This window comes from Drosophila gunungcola (genome assembly GCF_025200985.1).
Source record: "Drosophila gunungcola strain Sukarami chromosome 2L unlocalized genomic scaffold, Dgunungcola_SK_2 000052F, whole genome shotgun sequence".
Lineage (NCBI taxonomy): Eukaryota > Metazoa > Arthropoda > Insecta > Diptera > Drosophilidae > Drosophila > Drosophila gunungcola.
The window spans coordinates 490,733-513,848 of NW_026453165.1; the positions used below are offsets into that span (position 1 = coordinate 490,733).

General features: G+C 41.9%; 5 protein-coding genes across 10 annotated transcripts in view; 3 read left to right on the forward strand and 2 right to left on the reverse strand.

The window, feature by feature from the left end:
- Nucleotides 1–23,116, reverse strand: part of LOC128253575 (1-phosphatidylinositol 4,5-bisphosphate phosphodiesterase classes I and II) — a 46,769-nt gene that overhangs the window by 18,836 nt on the left and 4,817 nt on the right. For 4 of the 5 annotated variants that reach the window (XM_052982070.1, XM_052982068.1, XM_052982069.1 and 1 more), the window contains exons 2-3: nucleotides 13,560–13,988; nucleotides 4,296–4,442 (exon numbers count right to left, since the gene is read on the reverse strand). In XM_052982070.1, the coding sequence (XP_052838030.1) occupies nucleotides 4,296–4,442; nucleotides 13,560–13,652 (240 nt within the window). In that variant the 5' untranslated portion in view covers nucleotides 13,653–13,988. Of the gene's footprint in view, nucleotides 1–4,295; nucleotides 4,443–13,559; nucleotides 13,989–22,164; nucleotides 22,525–23,116 lie in introns of those variants that run through there. The other variant, XM_052982067.1, reaches the window with a different exon arrangement.
- LOC128253577 (uncharacterized) lies at nucleotides 28–4,595 on the forward strand. Of its 2 annotated transcripts, XM_052982074.1 has the most exons (2): nucleotides 29–1,238; nucleotides 4,086–4,595. In XM_052982074.1, exons 1-2 carry the CDS (start codon nucleotides 194–196, stop codon nucleotides 4,283–4,285), a joined length of 1,245 nt encoding a protein of 414 aa, XP_052838034.1. In that variant the 5' UTR covers nucleotides 29–193; the 3' UTR covers nucleotides 4,286–4,595. The 2 variants fall into 2 exon arrangements, with proteins under 2 accessions (XP_052838033.1, XP_052838034.1); XM_052982073.1 differs by lacking the exon at nucleotides 4,086–4,595 and having other exon boundaries at nucleotides 28–2,339.
- Nucleotides 7,926–8,947, reverse strand: LOC128253579 (trypsin). The gene has a single exon (XM_052982076.1). The coding sequence runs from the start codon at nucleotides 8,890–8,892 to the stop codon at nucleotides 8,038–8,040; it is 855 nt and encodes a 284-aa protein (XP_052838036.1). The 5' UTR covers nucleotides 8,893–8,947; the 3' UTR covers nucleotides 7,926–8,037.
- LOC128253580 (lectizyme) lies at nucleotides 9,929–10,897 on the forward strand. The gene has a single exon (XM_052982077.1). The coding sequence runs from the start codon at nucleotides 9,963–9,965 to the stop codon at nucleotides 10,794–10,796; it is 834 nt and encodes a 277-aa protein (XP_052838037.1). The 5' UTR covers nucleotides 9,929–9,962; the 3' UTR covers nucleotides 10,797–10,897.
- On the forward strand, nucleotides 12,324–13,245 carry LOC128253581 (lectizyme). The gene has a single exon (XM_052982078.1). It carries the CDS (start codon nucleotides 12,363–12,365, stop codon nucleotides 13,176–13,178), a length of 816 nt encoding a protein of 271 aa, XP_052838038.1. The 5' UTR covers nucleotides 12,324–12,362; the 3' UTR covers nucleotides 13,179–13,245.

The window sequence follows — 23,116 nt, forward strand, 5'->3', positions numbered from 1 at the left end:
TTAATTTCGTTCTGCTGTCAACTCTAAACTGTCCTCAGTATTTTATTATGTGTTCAACAGACAACAGCTAAATTTTAAAAATATTCCTGTTTTATTTTGGTTCTCAGTTGAACATTTAAAACTTAAAAAAAAAAACATTGGACCCGAATCGGATAAAGACACCAAGGAGAGAATAGATTACATTATCGCAACGATGGGCAGAAAGGCGACGCAGTCTCATGGATCTCGGAGATTTCCGGGCGGGCAGGGCTCACAGGCGTCCGCAGTTTGCCAAGAGCCCGACTTGCTGAACACTTTTGCGGAGGAGCCGCCCACCATGTACCAGTGGATGCGATGGAACAACTGCAAGACCAACAAGCCGCACCTGGAGGAAACCTATCCAAGCATTCGACCGCCGATTTCCAAATGCGACGAGGGCAAGACCCTGCAGTACATCGATGACGCCATGGAGGCCAACAAGTGCTTGAGGCTCTTCGACTACGAGAAGGAGGATGTTGTGACCACGTGGAACTACATTCCCCAGAAGGAGACTTTGGGATGGTATGGCGTTGGACTGTCGGGCTACCCAACTCCACAGGCTGCCTTCTATAACCGAGTCCTGAAGAAGAGTCTAAAGGCGGCTAGCCTTTTGCCCAAACCGCTCAAAAAGTCGAACGTTAAGCCCAAGTGGCAGCTTAAGAAGAAGTCTCTTGAACCCAGCGGCGCCTACGTTCTGAATGAGGTCTGCCTGAAGGCCAAGCTGGACAGGATGCCCAATGTGAAGCGCCAGCTGAAGTCGAGCAACGCCTTCTCCTGGCTGCACTGCCCACAGCCAGCAGATCCCGAGCATCCATTCGAGGACAATGCCGGCTTTCCGGCGATCAGCAGGGAAGAAGCCATGGACATGGCCAGGCCGGAGAAGCCTCTGAAGCATGGCCTGCGCCGTAAGCACTGGTACTGCCCTCCGAAATGCGGCGAGGCGGAGAGCAAGTGCACCGACTACGAGTGGGCCAAGTACAAGCTGGATCCACCACCCTACGACACAGCCTTTCAGCGGGAAATGGATGCCCGGCAGGAGGTCAAGGAGCCCGAGCCCCGAAACTACGATGAGCTATACAAGTCCCTGGTGACCTGCTTCGTACAGGACCCGAATGGCCAGAACGAACTCTGCGAGGCACTCGAAAAGTGCTGCAAGGATCCCAAGGACCCGCCATCCCAGGGATGCAGCGAGTTCGTGCCGGATGGCTCCGGAGGAGATGGTGAGTCAGGTAGTGATAAGGACAAAAAGAAAGATAAGGATGGGGACAAGGACAAAGACAAAGACAAAGACAAGGACAAAGGGCTAAATGGTGACAGTGAGGGTGACGGTGGCGGTGAAGGTGGAGCTGGAGGTGACAAAGGTGATGGTGGCAAGGGCGAGGGCGGACAGGGAAAGGGGGATAAAGGAAAGGGTGACGGGGAGAAGGGCGATGGCGGAGATGGCCAAAAGGTCGGGAAAAAAGATGTTGGAAAAGATAAGGATAAGGATAAAAACAAGGACAAGGGTGGTAAAAAAATTAAAGAGCCGGAACAAAGATCTTCAGAGGAGGAACATCCTTCAAAGCCGCGAAGTGCAGATTCTAATCCCGAGACCAATGAAAAGACAGATGGCAACGGCGATGGCCTTGGCAAAGATGGTGGCGATGGCGACTTGGACAAGGACAAGGAAAAGGATAAAGACAAGAATAAGGACAAGGGGAAAGATAAGGACAAGGGAAAGGACAAGGGAAAGGGCAAGGGCAAGGGTCATGGAGACAAGAATAAACCCAAGCCAACAAAGAATAACGATAAGGATGGCCAGAAGACCAAGGACTGCCCGTGCGAAATCTGCTGTCCGGTGAAAGAGGAGGATTCTCCGCTGATCAAGGAGATGCGCCGACGAGATCGCGAACGCCAAGTCCGGGACTATCTGCGCCAGATGCGCCACCGCCAGTACATGGAGTGCAAGGATCACCAGTACCCAGCTCCGCACCACAAGTGCAATCCCATCGAGTGCAGCAGCCTGTTCTGCAGCAATCCCCGCATGCAAACGCATTTTGGCCGAGTTCAAGCCGTTCAGCAAGTGCAGCGTGCCCTGCAGCGGAGGAATCGGCGGGGCGATGGCAAAATTTGCAAGGATCTGGAAGGACTGTTGACCCGCCTGTGCAACCGCCTGACCAAAAGTGGTGGCCACTGCGATTGATTCTGCCCACGTGCCCTGAGTGTTTGAGAAGTCCGCTTTTGCATATTGTGTGTGGATTCGTGCAAGTGTTATTAGTGTTTTATGCTGATTTAAAGCGATATTTATTGTGTGCTTTAAATAAAATCGTATAAATAGCTGATCTCTAGGATTTGTACTCCACACGGGGCGGAAGGCAAAAGATTGTTGCTCTCGGATGTATGCAACGCTTTTCGTGGCTTTCAGGTAATCACACATTTGCCAGTGCTCTCTGTGAGTGTATGTGTTTGGGTGTGGTCAACGCCCACGCACTCTGTGCATTTAATTAATTCCTGACAAGATATTTGCTTTTAATGCCCTGGAAAAGCTTCAGTTTTGTCCTTTCCTTTCAAAAGGCAGCTTTTATGTAAGCACACGACTGACTTCCTTTTAAAGTAGATAATTAATAATAGGGAATTCACTTATAAAATGTTAAATGAATTAGCTTTAGAGAATTCAAAACTTTATTATAAGTATTAACGTGATTTTTTATTCATGCAATTAATGGCATCATAACAAATACCTTGTTTCAAATTATACCTTGCGCTATAAATTATTACACTTTATTTCTAATATAAAGGGTAATTTTGTAGAGTGTAGGCAACTTTTATAGTCCAAATTCCTCCTGTCACGCCAAGACCGTTTTCATTTTCCAACTTTTCTGGCGCTGTTAGTTTGCCTTGGGCAAACTGAACGGAAAACAAAACTCATTTGGCTTTGCCCTTGGGCCTGTCGCGATTCACAGCAACAACTGCAACATTATCGAGGCGGTGAGCTATGGGCGTGGCCCCAGGACGAGCAGCATGATTTATACACAGAACAAAAAGCGGCACTCCTCAAAAACCAAAAAGGAATTTACGCCCAAGGATTTTTCCAGCAAAACAAATGCCATAATCGGTTGGATCCTGATGGAAAAAACGGAGCAGCATTTATGGGACATTAAATTGATATCATTAATAAGATAGTTTAGCTATGGGTTAGATTAGAACCCGGTTCGGCTTTAAGATTTCAACAAAAGTCTTAAATGACTTTTCCAGCCCGAACACTTTAAAAGCGCACAAAAGCAGGAGTCGAACCAAGTTGCCTTGTCATTGTAAAGATAAATGTATTAACTTCCTCACATGGAGAAGAGATAGTAGCATACAATGAGGAGAGTCCTACTACCATGAAAAGAAAATTGTGTAAAACCGGAAAAATCGTGTCGCAGATGAAGGCAAAACTCACTACGGAAAACTGTTGCAACACACACAGAAACAATGCGATACTTCTGATTCCCATTCCAGAGCAAGAGAAGGGGACACAACTTACGTGACTTGGCTGGGCAATCTAAACGGGTCATTCATTGGGTTACCTGTGCCCCCATTCTTGCAAAATCTGTTCACATCCCAATCCCAGTAATTGGCTTTCGATTGTACTCGGCGCCCAAAACCATTCGCGTTCCTGTTCCCTCAGATTCATATCCACTAGTTCAGTATAATTAATTTTTCTTTCAAGTTGTGCTATCTATCTTTTTGAAACTTCAAAATTTTGAAGGTTTAAATAAGTTTTTTTTAAGTATTCTTAGGGGTTTACCCAATTCAAATTGAAAAATTCAATATGTAAATGATAAGTAATGTAATTTAATTGTTTTAACAAACATTTTTTTAAGACCTTATTTATTTGATGTATTTTAACTTGCTACATTTATAGGAGTGTCGGTTGCTTGCGTCTCTGCGGGATAAAAAAGTTACTACATCCGCTGGCAAAACATACAAAAAACCACACCTTATCACACATAGACGCCCAGAAAACACATATCCGAACTTCCTTTCTTTCAATGTGCGTGTTTAAACCAAACAAATATATCTTATTTCGACCAATTCAATTTCAGAGAGATGCGTCTGCTGCGGAAAATGCTGCTGTACAAGGAAAAAGGGAGGTAAATCCAGCGATGTAATGCCCATTGACGAACTGATGGATGAATTCAATGAGAATCAGATCGCAACTATTAAATCTTGCATCGGGCTTTATGAAAAACCTTATGAAGAAGTTACCGAAGAATCGACAGAAGATGTAGTGATTAAAAATTAAGTATACGCACCTTTGGCCGCTTGGCATACTGTCCTGTGCGAACATCGCGAATGGTGGCTATATCGAGAATGTCCAGTTCGTTGTTCTGATCGACCCAGTAGAGGTAGAAGCCCTTGGAATCGACACGCATCGTCACCGGCGTTCCATTGCCCGAGTCCTGAAATCAGAGATACAAAAAAAGATTAGTGAGAACGAAAGCAAAACCAAATTCGCTTTAAGGAAGAGGAAGTCCAACCACTTGGTATAATCAAAATACATTTCTTCCACCGATTCGGGTCCAATAAATGTTGAACACATGATATACATATTCGTTAATCTAGAGTTTATTGAACTGCTCCCAATTTCTCAGCTGAATTGGCTGCATGAGTGCAGTTTTCTGTCGTCTGTTTTTTCTGCTTATTATTTAAGTCAAATTAAATGGGCCTCTGCCGGTAGCCATAAATATTTAATACCCCGGCCATCCATTCATAAAGGAAAAGGCTGACGAAATGCACAGCTAGCAATGCCAAACAGATGCGCATTCGTATTTCTTAAATATGTGGGAGCCAAATCTGACAGCTGGCGAACAAGATGTCTCGAAAATTTGGCTTCCCTCCTTGGAAGCGAGTCGAACAACGCGTTAAATGGCGCGGGCCAAATTAATGTTGCCAGCAGGAAGATGGAAGTGGGGGGTGAACGGGACTCCTACATCTGGGCGGTAAAGTCAACGCAGAAAACGCGGAATATGTGTGCAACTAAGTGGGGAAAAGTGCGGTCGTCTCGCTAGCTTTACATCAAGGAATGCGGCAACAAAGTAAGTGATGCGCAGCCATTTAGTATTTTCAAGGGCCGATTCCATTAAATATTCATTGACTTTCATATCAGCAACAAGTGGCATTACTTGTGACATTTTATTTCTAAGGAATCAAAATGCAACTATTTAAAAGTAACTTGCAAATAGAGTAGATATTCCAAGCCAATCAAATTACAAAGCTTAATAGGGCCCTGTTTTAAATATTCAAAAATGTGGAATTTTCCAACTTTGTTCCGATAAGAATAGTATTACTCTTATCGAGTTAAGTTCCACGTCATTTCTTTTTTTTCATTTGTCTAGTAAACAATTACTCATTTGGCGACTTGTTTATATTTGCAGATCAAAGAGTGACTCTTTTTGTAGTTCTACCAAATTAATACCAAAATCATCGCTTCGCTTTGCAATTATAAATTTAAATATTAACCAGAAAGGAGCTTGTCTTTGGCAAATCGTACTTTTACTACCCTTAAATGTATGACAGCATGCACTGCGCTTGTATACTAAGTATTTTTTAACTTATACAAGATATATAATAGATATATTATAAAGTCTACTGAAGAAATGGTTCCTAAATGATATGGCAGTAAGACATTTGCATAATTCTCCATTTAATAATTGTATAGATTTGTGATGTTAAATAAATCACTATCACTTGACTTATATAAAACCCCATATATTTTAAAGCCCAAGCAGCTATATGTTTGCTTATCCAACTGCTCTTTCCCACTGTCCCACTAGAATTAAAGGGTGAAATTCCTTGACCCCAGCATTGGCCCATTAAGATTAGGGAATGCCTGTTGTTATGGCAAAAACTGATGAGCTCTGAAATACTCGTTATGAGAATATTTAATTTGCTCGGCCCCAAGTTCATTATCCTTGCGGGTTCGAATTTTGGGGTTGAGTTTAATGAACCCGCTAGGTGCCAAAGTGGCCTGTGCCTGCCCTTTCCACTTCTCCCCAATAATCCACTCGAATTCGCCCCCCACCACTTGTGATATTCAATCAGGCGCATATTTTCCAAAGATCTTCAGTTGGTTTTGTGGGTTTGTTGGTTGTTTAGGGAAATCCGGTGCGAGGGTAGAAGTTCGTCCCTCGCTAATTGGAATCGACAATCACCCTTCGAGTTTTCTTGGTTGCTTTTTCTGTTTGTCTAATTATTGAAAACTAATTGAGTTGAGTTCGCCGCGGAGAGGTCGGGATAAAACTTCGATAATTCATTTCAATATTTCAATATGCAAAATCCAACAACTGCTGAATTTGTGTGCGAATTTCGGTTTTTACTTCTTGACAGCTCTGGAAAGCCCAAGTTGAATGTGACTGCCAATTGACACGCTCCTCAAATATTAACAACCACCGCTAGCATGCGTATTAGTAATTGTGTATTTGTATCTATATCTGTATCTGCGAAAATATATTTGTACTGCAGTGTGCGTTGAGGATAAGAGCGATTACATGCATAATTCAATTGGTGTAACAGTTGGATCTGCTTCCTGCATGTTGGTCGGCTATATAAAGCGCTTAAGGGAGACTGCACACCGAGAGGGGAAAAAGGGATAAGGATAAAAAGCCAGATGTCCCCTAGATAAAAGCACTGTGGGAAAATTTCGTAAGCTAGAATAATATACAAATTATTACTTTAATTGGAAACTAAAATTAAGTTCGTACAGTTTCAAATGGAATTTGATCTCAATTTTAGAAAATATTTTTGTTTCTTCCTTTAACATTTTTTCAGTGCATTTTTCCATTTACAGATACACTTACATCTAATGCCATGGAACACATCTGTTGGTGACGATTGTCACACGCCATTCTCCATTCGCCTGTCAATCATGCTTAGGGAACCGAGTTCTGAACGGGCTGTCAGGCATCTACAAAGGGCCGAGGAGAGCTACAGTGCATTAGGGGGCTCTGGGAGGCGGATTGGCAGGGTGGCGGCGGTTAGGGATATGCAAATGCTGCCGGGGACCACTCAGCAGCCAGCTCAGTGTCCTGCTAAAGTGTACTCGTCGGTCTTGCCTTGGACCAAACTATCGAAATGAGTTTAAACAGCTGTAAGCGAGAGCTTCATGTAAACTATATCATAAAATATGCAGCTGCTCTGCTCCTGTTTACAACCATTTGCCTTCCCCTAATATTACCCTCCACTTAGTTCTCGTACGAAAGTTTTCCCGGCTCTTGACAACTTCGGCTGCCACCACTGTTGACGTTTCCTCAAGCAAACCGTTTGAGAAATGGGCAGGACATGCCGATCTGCAGCTCAGAAATGAAGATTAACGATGAGGATGGAGTGGGAACCAGTTGGGCACCTTTCGCTTTCTATCAGGGTCTTCCCTCATTTATTTAACCTTGTTGCTGTGCCTAAAATTTTCCATCTTTGATCAATAAAAATCGGGACACAACCTTTCCTTAAGAAACCAACATACATCCTCATAATAGTCTACAAAACAAAGTATCAACAAATTATTCATCAATCAATTCAAGTCTAAAGTGATTTTGTATTTTTAATAAACTTTTCAGTTAAACACTAACAGTTTGGTACAATCCTATTCTTATAAAATCCAAGTTCTTTAAACTTTGCTCCAAGAGTACTACTAAAATTAGTTTCGAAAATTAATTAAAGTGTTAATTTTATGCTTCATAAAAACATACTATGTACCGATTTAACCAATTTCATTATAATCCCGGGAAACTCTTAAATCCGGCCTTGACTAGACACCTGAACACTGAAATGCCTCCTGAACTTACTCAGCACTTACACAGACTATATATCACGAGCTGATCGGCAATCGTAAATAGTAGTTCGATTTTGGGCAATCAGCCGTCCACTTATCGGGCAATAAAACACGGTTTTCGATTCGCAGTTAACGAGCTCCGTGATTAGATACGGAAACTCGCGGTGTTTACTTTAATGCAGTGCTAGAGTATTACGCAAAAATCTCCCATTTGGCACCCCTAAATCTCAGTTTAGCTGGTAGTACGCGGCGATAACTTGGTAGATCCATCCGACGTATGGCGGCACAGAGGTGTATACAGTGGGCCGTTTGGCATAGCCGCAGGGCATGTAGCTCCAGGATCCCAGGGCCACCAGTTCCGCGGGTCCAGTCAATGGCCAGTAGATCAGGGGAGTGCCTCCGTCTCCGTAACAGGTCTTCACCTGCGAGCACACCTGGTTGGCCGTAAGAGGCGCATCCGAAGGGAGCAACTCCTTGCAGGCGGTGCTGTTAAGCAGCGGAGCAAAGGCATACTGCAATTCCTTTGAGTACTCATCGCCATCGGCGTCAGTCAGTCCCCAGCCATAGGCAGCCGCTGTCTTGTTGCTATAATCATCGTTGATATCGGGCAGTGCGATTTGCTGCACACGAGCGTTGTATTCGAAGCTTTCGGAGACATGCAGCAGGGCAATATTATCACTTCCAGCACGGCCAGTAAACGAACGGTGAGTGGAGGCAAAGTCCACATAGCGCACTTGGGCGGCGGTCACGTTGGATCTGTTGATGATGCCCGCATAAACCGGGGTTCCCACGACATCCCCATTGAACTGCCGCAACTCCTCGACACAGTGGGCGGCCGTTAGGAGCCATCGCTTGGCGATAATGGATGCTCCGCACTGGTGGGTATAGGTGGACCTTGTCAGGGACAAGGAAGCCAGGTAGGGCACATTGTCCACTCCCTGCACATCGTAGCCATCGATGATCAGCGGTTGGATCTCCACGGGCACTTGCTGGGTTTCCCTCAATGTCAAGTGCTGAATGTGCAGGTTCTTAGCCGATCCGGCCAAAGCCAAAAGGGGCAGCAGGAAAAGCGACGATAACATTACAACTGATACGGTAGAGAACCACAAAACGTCTAAACCGGCCGCCGAAATGGAAAGGGGCTTTTATACTAATGGGCTAAAAAGCTTTGTAAATCAGAGATAGAAAAAACACTTATCAGTACAAATAGCCCAAAGAACTAGTTCTGTTACACACGCTAACAAAATTTCATTTTATTATGGAACCTTTTTTTTAAGGCTTTAACGTTTTTCATCTGTTTGTGCCAAATTTTTTTTGTATATGTTTTTTCTAGGAAACTGATTTCAATTATCGAAAACTATACAAACGATATGCAGAATATAGTTAAAAAATTGTTTAACATTTCTTTTCATAACTCACACTTGATTTGAACATTATTACTCACATACGACTGTTGATCAAACTTTGGAACCAGTAACTAAAAGACTATTTTATCTGAGGTCTTTTGATTTAATGAAAACCGAAAAAAAAACCCGATCAGTAAGTTATTCTCATGTTCTTTCAAGCCGGCTTGTTTCCACAGCTCTAGAACCAATTACGCTCGTCGGGTGCTGTGGCATATAAAACATGCAATTACCCTTCCGGACAAGAAATGGGAAACGGAGTTTAGTGCATCCCTGCATGCACATCCGTGCACATAATTGCCGCCTGTGCTGTGGCATTAGGGCCACATGCCCCGTCGTGTGGCTGTTGTCCAGAAAATGTTTACGCAAACGTGCGGTCACTTCAGGGGTATGAAATCTACTTTTAATTGGCTTTGTCCGCCAGCTGGGAGAACGCAAAAGCGTCGTGAGGGGTCAGTATTTTTAGCATCCTTTGAGACTGGGCCTTGGCCGACATTGCCGTGTCAACACCTCAGTTAACACATTACGCAGGACCACGTGGGCGGAGTTTTACAGCAATTTTCCCGTTCAAGGGCAAGTTACTAACACAAGTACGCGCGTTCCTATCGACTAATCCTAATCAATTTCAGACGAAATAAACTAATCGCCAAATGCGATTCATAAATCTATCTGCTAATCAATAGTTGAAGACGGGTATAAAAGGAGCTTTTCGCCGAAAAGGGAGTAGACATTCATCGAAAATCCGCAGAATGAAGCTGATCTTTGTGACTCTTCTTGTTGCCCTGGTGGCCGTCGCTCACGGCGCCAAGCTCTCCGACAAGCTGGCCAATCTCGTGCCCAGTTTCGCCACTGGCTTCGTGATCAACGGCACGGAGGCGGCTCCTCACTCCGCCCCGTACATCGTTTCCCTGGCCACCAGCTTCGACAAGCACTCGCACATCTGTGGAGGCACCATCTTGAACAAGGATTGGGTGGTCACTGCGGCCCATTGCATCTCCAACCCCGTGGGCATGAGCATCATTGCCGGCCTCCATACCCGTTCCGTGGTGGATGAGCTGACCCAGCAGCGCAAGGTCGACTTTGGCCGCGTCCACGAGAAGTACAGCGGTGGAGTGGGACCCTACGACATTGCCATGCTGCACGTGAGCGAGTCCTTCATCTTCAACGAGTGGGTGCAGCCCGCCACCCTGCCCAGCCGTGAGGAGATCCATGAGGGAGAGACCCACCTGTACGGATGGGGACAGCCCAAGGCCTACGTCCTGACTGCCGCCAAGACCCTGCAGACCGTGACCACCGACATTGTGAACTTCAAGGAGTGCCAGGAGGCCCTTCCCGACACCGCTCCTCTGGCCGAGTCCAACATCTGCTCCTCCTCGCAGCAACAGAGCAAGTCCGCCTGCAACGGCGACTCCGGCGGCCCACTGGTCGTTGAGTTTGAGAACGCCGCCTCCGAGCTGATCGGCATCGTCTCCTGGGGCTACATCCCCTGCGGAAAGTCCAACCTGCCCTCCGTCTACACCAAGGTGTCCTCATACGTCGATTGGATCGCCGACATCCAGAGCGCCTACTACAAGCTCTTCTAGATGGAAGGGAGAAACCGGTAGTCAGATCTAGCCAAGGATCGGTATCACTTTGGATCAGAGCCGTGATCGATTGTTGAATAAAAGCATCCAACCAAAGTTAACTTGTCTTGAGGTTTTCCAGAACTAGATGATTATCTGAATGTGGTATTCTTATGGGGTTGAACATATTTTAAGCTCAAAAAATTAGCACATTCAAGTTCAATTAAACGTTGTGTTTGAATGAACATTTGTGACCCAACATAAAAAGTCTATTGATTTAAATATCTATAAAAATTACTGGACACATTTAACACTATATCCATATGTGAATTTCACACCGTCTTGCATATATGTGTTTTTCGTATACACAAAAAAAAATGTACAAAAACATATATTATTAGGTTTAAAATGCAAAGATTTTCATGATTTTCACATGAATAAAATTATTTATAAGCGAATGAAGTTTTTAGCATAAATATAAAAGTTTGAGAGTTTTAGGTGTGTAGGCTTTTGTTTAGAAGTCAGCCCCAATATATTCACCTTTTGTAAGACCAAACCAAATCGGACGTATAGTTCTCAACCATTCAGTTGTGAAATAATTGCAAACAATTAAAGTCCATTCTTTGTTTGCTTTTCCCACCAAGGTTGATTTACAATTTATGACGTCTGATTACCCTCGAATTGATCGATAATCGCAGATGGATTAAAGACCATAGTTTGTCTCTAAATTTATGGCTTCTAATATAAGAACTGGAAAAGCCCAGACTTTTGGAGGCGTGTGCCATTGATAGAGGTTCCAGTCCCGAAAGTCATGCAGTCGACCAATCAAAGCGATTGAGTGGAAGCTCCTTATCGGTGAGATTAGAAAAGTGCTAACTAACGAGTGGTTAAATTAAATTGAAAAAGCTCTACAAAGCTCTTCTCTTCAGTGTTAGCAAATTGCTAAAATAACATTTGAAACCCATTCAAAAAACAAAGACAATAACTACTGAAAACAATTTACACAGCTACTGTATTTTCTATTTGTCATTTCTCTTTTAAGCATTGCGCTTTTGTACTTATCTAAAATATGAATGTAAATTCAAACTTTACACTAAAACTAGACAGATTATGATTAGAAATGTCAGAAAAAATGTATCAGGGTTTATTTACACCTCGCCTATCTAATCATATAATAGTTAATTAAATAGTTTGCGAAAGTCGCATCGACTATCTATGCAAGATTTACGTATGTTTTATGACCAGCACAGCGCAAACTCGAGATAAACCCAAAAGACTCTCAAGTAAAGAGGCCAATATATATAAAGTGCCCTGCAGATCCAGGCCAAGAACCAGACATGTCGACTTCAGGGAAGCCTTTTTCTTTGCCTCAAGTGCCATCCGACGCTGCAAGATTAGCACTTTAATCAGTCAAAGGCGCTAAACCAAAGGACAAAGAGAAACCGTATCGGGGCCAAGAATATGCCGGTCAGAATCATAAATCTCTCCAGTGATAACGATAACCGGGGGCTCCAATTGGAGATTGGAGACACCTATAAAAGGTGTTTACCGAATTGGCAATAGAACAAACTCAACAGAGAACTCAAAATGAGACAATTCGTGGTCCTATTCGCACTGGCTCTGGCCTCGGCCTCGGCTAATTTGATCCCCAAGCCGGGATTCCCAGAGGGTCGCATCATCAATGGCTATGAGGCGGAGAAGGGTGAGGCGCCCTTCATCCTGTCTCTGCAGTCCTCGAGCGGTTCGCACTTCTGCGGAGGAACTCTGATCGATCCGAGGACCGTCTTAACCGCCGCCCATTGTCTGACCAACGCAAAGGGTCGGATAGTAGCCGGGGCCCACGACTGGACGAGCACCGAGGATGTCCAGATGAGGGACTTCACCAGTGCCCAGTACAGGATCCACGAAGACTACAGCGGTGGCGTGGGTCCCAACGACATTGGCCTGATCCTGCTGCCTGAAAAGGATGCCTTCAACCTGAACGCCGTGTCCCGCGATGGCAGCAATCCGGTGTCCGCCGTTAACCTTCCCTCTATGGCATTCGAAGGCACTGGCGATGGCATTCTGTACGGATGGGGTCGGGACAACTCGGGACTCCTGCCCAAAAAACTGCAGAAGCTGGAAGCCACAATCATTGATGCCACTAGGTGCGCGGCTGCATTGCCCTCCAACAGTCCGTTGGCGAAGTCGAATGTGTGCGTCCACACCGCCGGAAAAGCCGACGGAGCCTGCAACGGAGACAGCGGAGGTCCGCTGGTCACCAAGTCCGAAAGCGGCGCCACCCAGCAGGTGGGCATCGTCTCCTGGGGATACACACCCTGCGCAACTACCACCTACCCCTCTGTTTTCACTGATGTGGAACAACACAGGTTTTGGATCGAGAAGAATCGTTATTCCGATTAGGCGATAACCTAACATGTATATACCTTAATAATATAACATTAAAAACGAACATTCTGTACTCAAACAATCCAATCTGTGTCAAATTTCGCATAATTTTCCTATTCATTTTCCTTTACTGAAATTGAAAAACATTCTGCAAGGGTATAAAATTTAAAAAGATGACCACATCTAAATTATCAGAACCTATTAAACATTACCTATTTTGGTTATTACGTGATTGTTATTTATATAATTTTATATATAAAATAGTATATACTACAACTTAATTTAATTGTCACCAAAACAACCTGATAGTTTATCTTATAACCAAAAGTAATAGTGAACCTTCGACATGCGATTTACCCAGAAAGAATCGGTTGAGATAAATAATATGATACTCACATCGTCCCATCGAATGAACTTTTCGCCATCCTGCAAAGCTTGTGGAACCTCCACGCTGGCGGTGGAGATGTACGTTCCTCCAGCGCTCATCATACTGACTGAGTTTTTGGATTCGAATTTGGTTTACTCGTTGAGCTCTGTTCCAGTGTTATTTTCGGTTTGCTTTTTTTTTTTTTTGAATTGCTGCAGCTCCCGTTTTCCGTTTAGCCGCTGCTCGGCGATTTCGTTGCTGTAGTTGATTCTGTTTCTGTCGCAGAATTCACCTGGCTGCATACAAATAACTCCATGGTCCTGGTCCTGGTCCTAGCCCGAATCCTGGACGTGGTCCGAGCCTCAATTAGAGCGCCGTTGTTTTTGCCTCGTCTCCGACACTTTTTGACTGCATTCTGCACTTGATTAAAATTCCGGTCCCGTGCTGCTTGCGGTTTCCTGAAATTGCACAAATGGAAAAAGTTGGTCAACAAAATTATCTGTAAAAAATGACTTTAATCTCTTAAACAATATTGGTTTTTCTATAACAGATTTGGTTTTGCGGAGCTTAGTGCCTTGAATGATGCATTACTACAGACACCTTGAACATAAAAAACTTTTCATATCAAGTTTTGTGAGGAAAAATTATTTAATGTTTAACTAATACACTTTTTAAATTTGTTCGCATTCATCCAAACATTTCTATTTCAATTTTATCTCTATTGGCAAAAAAAAACCCATGACAAACTGTAGAAACAGATTACCCAAAGAGACGAATACGGGCAGCTTGATTAGCGATTCGGCGAAACTCTGGCGCTTTTGTTTCTCTGCTACTGCGACCCTATTACGGGGACCCTGAAAGGTCAGGAGCCAAGGTCCGGGATGTGGAGCCCCTTGATAGGGCTTCCATTCAGCAATGGAACTCCATTCACTCGGGGCCATCTGATTCAGAGCTCGACTGCTTTGTTTGCCTATTTTCGGGCTGCTGTCGTTGGCCATTGTGTTGCGAAATTCCCTTGTAGTTTCCTTGCCCTTTGGCCTCTGTTGGGTTTCTGTTTATTGTGTTCGGCTGCACTTCATTAATGCAGGCAAACCGTTTTTCGGTTCGCTAATTTGGCGCACAAACATTTCCAATTTTCAATTAGCCGGCAGAGAACTCTTGACCTGAGCATTATTGAGTAGCTTTAAGTAAACACCCAGTGCTGTTTTCGTAACTCGGCTGATCTGACATGAGTGGTTCCCCCTATTTTTGGCATAATCCACTTAGGCAGACTACTGTGACAGCTTATCCAGAAGTGGTCTAGATTAAGGGAAACTCGCACACGTGACTGCGGGTCTAAACTTTCGTAATTTCTTTTGACCCTGTCATAACCAATTTCAGTCAAGTCCGCCAGGCCAAACCGAAACTCAAACTAAAACAGAATCAGAAACAGAAACAGTAACTAAAATATCAACAGAAACAGAAGCACCCAACGAAAATGTAAGCAAAACTTTTAGTCACAGTTTAAAAGCAAACAAATCCATTCAGCCACCCAAAACGAAACACATGTATGTATATTGTACACTGATAACAAATTTCTTAGCAAAAAAAAAAAAAAAAAAATGCTAATAAGTAAAATTAAAACTGTTCTAAAATTTATTTAGCAACCTAACACATATTTGAAAACTGCCACGAAAAGATCCCTTATAACCCTTAAATACATTTTTGCAAACCTTTTACGTCCCACTAAAAGAAAGCTATTATTATTAATTTAAGCGTTTGTAAAAATTCAATTGAAAACTTATTTATTGCTTTTCAAAGTGCTTAGTCTAAGCTCTTGTACTCACACTTTTATGCCGAAGGTTGTTCGCGCATAAAGGTAGTCATTCGTTTGTATTTGTTGATTTCGCAAATTGAATTTAATTTGAATTTATCTTGTCGTTTTCCTTGCCAATTTCTGTTTCAAAAAGAGTTTGTACGTTGCCAAAAGGGGAAGTAATTAAGCATTTCCATTCAGTTTGTGTTCCAATTATTTTCGAGTGTTTTTGTGAGGGCAAATGGACTTCGAGTCGATATCGAAAATTGTTATCGTAAGTGAAATGAAAAATGCGGGATATGCTTGCTCGGTTTTCCTCATTTCCATGCTCTGCTCACTTCATAGCTTTTCTATTGCCCTGCCTATTTAAACTTTGCAAATCGTTTTAAGTGTTTTATGGCAAACGGCAAAAAATTTATTGCAGTCAATTTGCAGATGTACCCCAGAGTGGGTGAAAAAGTAGGAGGCTTGTGGGTTGAATTGAGGGGGTGGGTGTTTGGGGACCGCTGCTCGGGATACACAATGAAAATCACAGCGGCAACATGGATTGCAAGTGACTTTTCCCCAACGTTTTTTTTTTTTTTTGTTCTACAAAAGAGAGATAGAGCGATGTCATGAATCATGCACGCGACAGAAACAGAAACAGAACGCTTTGCTCCACTCCCCCTCCTCACAGGTTTCCCCGACCCCCGTAACCCCACCTTCTTGGGCAGGAAAGCGGCATAAATCAAAGCACCAGTCAAAATATGTTTTCCTTTGCCAGCTCACATCCAAAGGTTGGGAGGCCGTTGATATATATGTATATATAGAAAACCATGGCGTACTTGTTATTGGCTTGTTTATGGCAGTCTGCAGACTTGATCTGAGGTGAATTTATGGATCTAATAGAAATAAAGTAGTTATAATTATAAAGTTTTTGATTAAAAAGCATTAAATCAATATAGCTATTAAGTATTAGGCATTTTCTTAACATTTATTATTTATTTGTTAAAACTATATATTCTATTATTCAATTTCCGACAATTTTTCAAAATTAATTTTAAAGAACAAAGTTGAAGGGAGTACATTTTGTAATGCCTCTCGTGCACTCTTTTGTACGCCAAGGACTGACTTTTAAGTACCTACATTTAAGTGTCCATTTAACTCATGGACAACTTTCCGAATGAATTGGGATGCCCCCAGTGGCATGGCTTTCTCTCTTGCTTCTTCTTCGCTGCCATTTCCGGGAAAAGCGCGGATGTTGCTTGTCAAACGGCAATCTTCCCCAGCAACACACTCCACGCACACACCAACATGATAATCAAATCAAGGCACCAGCTATTTGGTTAATGTGCATGACAGCGTCGCCGGGAAAAGCGAGCGAAATGCGGGGGAAAAGCAAAGAAAAGGCTGAGCGGGTCCAGGGGAAAGTTAAAATGTTTAAAACTGAAGCAGGTGAGAGTCGAAAGATAAGAAAAAGCAAAGGGAGGCTCCAGAATTTGTGTAGCATGCTTTTAGGAGCGACAGTTTTCCACTCTCCCTTTGATTTTCCCGCGCGGAAATTGCAACGACAGCCTGTGGCGCTCTATGTATGTGTGTGTGTGCGTTGTGTGTGTGTACCGACTATAATTTCATTTGTGGTACATAAAACTTTTCCAGGCTTCATTTCTTTGGGCCAAGACGTTGCAAGGCCAGAAGGGAATCACATTAAACTAATTGCTTTAGCTTGTCGTTGCTGTTGCTTCCATTGTTTCTACTCCTGTTGTCGAGTGTTTGATTGTTAGTGCTTTTAGGCAGGACAAATTATATTTGCTTGTATGCCAAAATGGTTTCTGTCCGCATTTGGCAAGCCATTAAAAATTAAAAAGCCAGCATCACACACACACACGCGAACCCAGTTTGACAGCCTCTGAGAGTGTCCCTAACCTCAACGATTCAAGGCAAGCAAAAGATCTTAAACCTACACACTCAACTAAGCACTGTTCTTAAAATTGCAATCTTCTCTTTACTGTTCGGGTTTCGAACATTTTAAATACCTAATCGGTAGTTAACTTTATGTTAAAATAAAAGTAAATAGATTTTAAGCCCAAAAGGATTTCCTATATGGGTATGGTAAATTATATAAATTAATTTCAAACAACTGCTTCAAACTCACCCAACAAAAAAACAACAGAAAGGTGAACATTAAATATTAACTGAGGACAGCCCTAAGGTCACTGTAAGATGATTTACCTTTTTCTACTTAGTTTTTGGTCTCTTCAGTTTGCCCTTTTTCCTTTGTGATTTTAAATATTCAAATTTGATTTGTACTCTTCTTGGTAAGAACTTATATGTATACTATATAAATTAACGGAAATGATTTTCGGAGCGTTGCGGCATTGATTCTTGGAAGAGTTTTCTTTTATTTTTCTACCATGTTCTGCTTGCCATTTTTCATTCGGAGCAGAGATGAGGGTTTGAAATTGTGGCGCTGGGTGCAAGTCAACAACTTACTGGCCCTTCCGCTCTCAACACAGTCGCTTATTTCGGTAGCATAAAGTACACAATGAATAAAAACATAAAGCGTTGGCCAAGGCACAGCAAAGGGGTTCGCGCGGGGGGCGTGGCTAAGCAAAAGAAAAACAAAATTAAGTTCAATGACACCCAAAACAACAGCTCCCGGCCGTAAACTCAAGTTCCCGAGTTATTTCTGGTTTTTCTTGTTTGGAGCCTCCACCAACGTCAAGTTGAGTTTTCTTCGGGATCCTTGAAACCCCAAACAAATACACCTACATAGCCTTGTGTGTATGAATTCAAATCCAATTGGATAACTTTTGTTACACTTTCTTTTCAGTTTTTTTTCGCTGGGTGAGGGGGTTTTGGCAAACTGAGCAAAACGCAACCGAGCAAAACTAATTTATAATTCGAAAATTTCGTCATTCATTAAATGTTTTTTGCAATGGTGTTTGGTGACCTCTACCTCACCCCGATTGATAATGCCCGCCGATAGGCAAATTGTGAAAATATTGACAAAACAATTGCTTTTAATGGCACGATAGGTAATCATCCTTTCTCACCACACATTTGTTCACCCCTATTTGTTGGCTCGTGGCAGTTTCTTGACTAAATTTTCTATTTATAACGCTGGCGATGAGTTCAATGTTTGATTGGCCTCCGCTGAAGGGTAAAATACAACGGTGGTGGGGACGCTTTTCGAAGGAGAAGTGAAAATAGGGGCGTTTAAACACCAAAGCATACGTTTAGGGGTTTGAAAATGGATGGATGCGGGATTTGTCAAGCATTTTCTTGGGTTGAGTTGTGAGATATGTATTTCATACTCATAAAAACAAAAAAAAAAGTTTGGAAAAAGCAGAATAACCACAAAAACAATATGAATCAATCAACATGTGCAGAGTTTCTGTTTTAATATTAAAATTGGTTTGTTTTACTTTTGTAACTTTCAGGTTTCGATAATTTTCTGGTATTTTGCGTACTCCGGCAATTTAGTCTGGATTTTTCCACTCATTTCCACACCATAGCCACCACCTGCACCACTAGAACCACCATAAATCGTCTGCCACTGCCACTGATTTCGATTACAGCTAATTGCTCGACTAACTGCACGTCGGATAACCAAAATAAACAAATAAACAAATGTGCGGCATTAATTGCTTAAGTTATGTGCATTCGGCTGTTAATTTGTTTGCTGGGCACTTCGATTATGCAGATACTTACAATGTCCCTCACCCCTCGTGAATCTATATGTTAAATGTCACCAGACTCGTTTTGATTGTGGAAAGCTTTGTATATGTGTACAATTTTGACAGCTTATCACGCTGACTGTGGTAATGCATAATCGAGCAGAGGCATCAAAAACCGCGAGGGTAGGAATTTACATACAAGCACCGCAAACAAAATGAATTTGTGACAGAAATTTATAATTATTAATTAAAACCGCGTTTCAGTGTCACCGCAAACAAACTCAGTATTATACAAACACACCGGATTCACATTGCCACTCAAAAAGTTTACTTATATTTTGTATTTACGAGCAGAATTTAATTTTGGTGTAATAAAAAAATAAGTTTTAAAAATTCATAAAACAATAATTTTTTGCTACCTAAATTAAATTTAAAAAAAAACAATTCAAAAATATTTTATAAATAAGTTAATTATTGTTCAGCATTTAGTTTTTAAACTTTATCAGCATGTGTTATCTTTTAATCGGAAAACGCCCCTATAAAATCTAACTAATCAGCATATCGCGCTCTTCCACTCTCATAACCGGAGTAAGTGGCAATTTGGTTAAGTTTATCGCTCATTAACAACAGCAACGTCAACAAAGAATCTGCAGGCAATCTCATTCATATTCATAGAATCTCTTCCTTTCCCCCATGTCCACGTCCTCTTTAGCTCCCTTTTATCACGTCTTATATCTCGCAATCCATACAAAATTCATTCTGGATTTCTGGGTAACGTCTTAGCTTCATCTTTTGTTTTATTTATAACATTTTTGTTTTTGTCTCTGCGCACATTTTCTCTTTTTCATTTTTATCGCGCTTTTATCTAGTTTGTCAACGTTATCAGAAGGCGGTAACAACAATATCAGCAGCAACAATAAGAGCAGGAGTAGGAACTTCCCCTATAAACATCATGACCAAAATCCCACCCATGCTGCTCGGGTAGTCCGACATATTAGATTTGACGCTTCATTATAATGATAGATCGTTGTGCGTTGGTGTATAACAAAAACAACCAAACGAAAACCACACTGCGAGGAAGATCTAGAAAGTTATGCTATGAACATGCTGAATACGCTATCGATGATCACATGATTTGTAATAGTTTGTAAGAACTATTTCTTGTTTAAGATCTACAAGTTATACAGGCAAATTCAAAAAAAAACTTATATGTTCCTCACAAAAAATCACAATTATCTCTATTATGGGGCCACGGTGCGAATGAGTAACATGAGTAACATTGAACAAACAATGATAAAACTTTGTTCGCATGTCAATCAAGACACCTTGGCATCTTCTATTCCAGTACTCGAGCACATTTTGCGCCAGTGTACTGTCCACAATAATTTTTTTAATTTTTAGCTTGGCCAACGCTGCGTATGCGCGACTTTTATTCAGTTTTGTAGTCGCATGTTGGCGTCTGCTAAATAATTAATGAGCAGCCTCAAGTGGTAAACTGGGTAAGGGTGATAGAGAATGGCGAACGGAGATGAAAGAAGTGGAGCACGATGGCCATGTCAGCATAATGAGTCAAACACACCCACGCACGCTAATTGTCCTTTTCGACCCTCGTGTCCTTTAATGCCTTAATTGTGTTTGAATGATTGAAACTAGCGGACGTTGAATGCCACTGAAGTGGAAGGCGGAGGCTGGCGGAGCTGACAGGGCATGGTGCAGCCATCAAGTGGGATAATTGCATATCAGTGGTGCAGATGATGCCTACTCTTGAGTAATGCCTCAAGCGGCAACTGAAACAGGACCTTACTTAACGCTGAACTGGACGCTGCAAGATGAAAGAGGGAAAGCAGAGACGCAGAGAATTGGCAGCTTTAAGCGTTTCGCTAATTGGTAGCAAGAGCTTATGTGATATCTGATGCTCTGCTTATTCGCATCGAATTCTTCGCCAGATTGGCCATAACCTGATTACAAACTCCAATAATTGCAATTGAAGCGGGGTTCTCTAATGAATCCCTTTTCAATTGATGGGTTGCCTCCCCTTTAAAATGGTCTGTTTGCTAATTGGTATTAAACTTGTTTTTTCCAATCGAGTTCTAATTTCAAGGTTACGTTTTTTGGTATTATCTTTTTATATTATCAAAGTAACAAAGGCTTTCTGTAAATTATACGGATGAAAACCTATTTTCATGCAAAAAACTGACTTTTTAGATATTTCATTTAATACCTTTTTTTAGGATTAATGGCTGTATCATTTGATCGATTGTTCTATATATTTAAATGATCAGGTTTTTGGTCGAAAAGAAAAAGTATAGTATAGTTTGGTATATTAACATTTGGTTTGTCTTTGATTTACTAAGTTCAACTCTATTTGTATTCTTAAAGGTTTTCCAGTTTAAGCGAAAGCAGAAGGATCATGAAAGTCTTTGCTTTTCACAAAAATATTCTTTCATTCTTTCTTTCATGGGCTTTCGGCACATTAACACTTTGCAAAATAATAAGATTATCAATGCTTGAGTTCTTCCTAAGTCGCTCGTAAAGGGAAAACATTTTAATAATGTTTTAATTATTAATAACTATGTTATTTCTAAGCAGAAGTCTTAGCGGTTTTTCATGTAATCGCTATCACAGCTTACCCAAACCAAGTGAAGCGTTAACTGGCCAAGTCTCCGATTTCCACTAGAAGCAACAGAATCATTAAGATTTTTTTTTGATACGCGCTACCCCACGCGCTCGTTACGAGTTCAAGTTCAACCGGCGACGGCGACGCAAAATCATTGACCAAAAACCCCACGTCCCGTCTCAGATCGCTAGCTCAGCTATCGACAGAGATCTTTCAAGTTATCCAAATCAAAAGCGAAAAAGCGAAATATTTAATCTTGAAAAGGAACGAGAATGGGAGCGAGGCACAGCAAACAGTTTGGTGAAACTCAAATAGAAATCGCCTAAATTTGCTTATAAACAAGAGCGAGGGGCAAGAGAAGAGAGGGCAACAACATTTTTCGGCACAATTTTCAATTAGGCAGCCGTGAAAAAAAAAACGATGTTGTACAAATAAATTGAATGGAATTGTATTTTGATTTAATTTTGTGTGTGTGGTGCTGAATACGGGAATCAAATTCCCCCGACCAAGACACTTCCTGATAAATTCGCAGATTGAAAAGGTTTTTTTTTCTGGTAAGTTACCTGTGCCAAAGTTTTTGACTTTCAGATGAAAACTTCGTTGAGGGCAATTTGAATTTCGTAAGCGGCGAAATTTCAATTACAGATTTTGCACCCGCCTGCAAAGGAAGATTAACTCCCCAGCCAGCACCCACAACGGTTGGGGTATATATTTAAAATGAATTAATTCTTCAGTTCTAGCTTTAGCTATAGTTTTTAACTGGTTGGCTTAGTCACATAGCACAGATACGAACAAACACACACGCACACGCCTGCTGCAGATACGGATGCGGATTCTGGGGAACCGGAGAGGGGTTCCTCCGATGAAAAATCTCGGGTGGGTTGTTTTCCGGGCGAAATCTTCCGTTGACACGACCAAACGCTTCGGCGTACGACGAATTTCTGTTGGGAAAATCTAAGTGGAAATCTCAATGCTGCTCACATTCAAAAACCGAGAGAACGAGAGAGCTGCAGCGAAGCGCCTCTGTCTCTCTTGGCGAAGGTGAGCTACTGTTCTACAGAATGTTTTTTTCGTGTGCTTGCAAAATGTCAAATTGTAAATAAACGAAAAACGCTAAGAGAAACTGTCATACCAAACAGAAATCAGTGGCGTAGTAAGGGAGAAAAATAGTCTAAAGCGAATCGAGTTCACATACCATACACTGCTAAGAAGTGTACGAAAAAAGTTGATAAAATTCTGACCAATTCTTTTACAACTTATATCTCTTTGGGCATTTTTGTCAATAATTTATAATTTTGTTCAGCAGATTTTAGAGTATATATATTCCTAATCAACATCTTAAGGCTAGTTGATTTAGACATGTACGTCTGTTTCTATACCATTTGCTAGCTTAGTTTCAAAGCTAGGATCTTGAAAATTTCGTAATCGTCTACTTATGTGAGTACGTAGATCAATATTAATCGAAATTTAATTATATATTCTTCAAAAATGTACTTCAATCAATTCCATTTACCA

Excerpts from the sequence above, each read along its gene's own strand:
- LOC128253577 (XM_052982073.1), top strand. The coding sequence starts at position 194 with ATGGGCAGAAAGGCGACGCAGTCTCATGGATCTCGGAGATTTCCGGGC.
- LOC128253579 (XM_052982076.1), bottom strand. The coding sequence starts at position 8,892 with ATGTTATCGTCGCTTTTCCTGCTGCCCCTTTTGGCTTTGGCCGGATCG.
- LOC128253580 (XM_052982077.1), top strand. The coding sequence starts at position 9,963 with ATGAAGCTGATCTTTGTGACTCTTCTTGTTGCCCTGGTGGCCGTCGCT.
- LOC128253581 (XM_052982078.1), top strand. The coding sequence starts at position 12,363 with ATGAGACAATTCGTGGTCCTATTCGCACTGGCTCTGGCCTCGGCCTCG.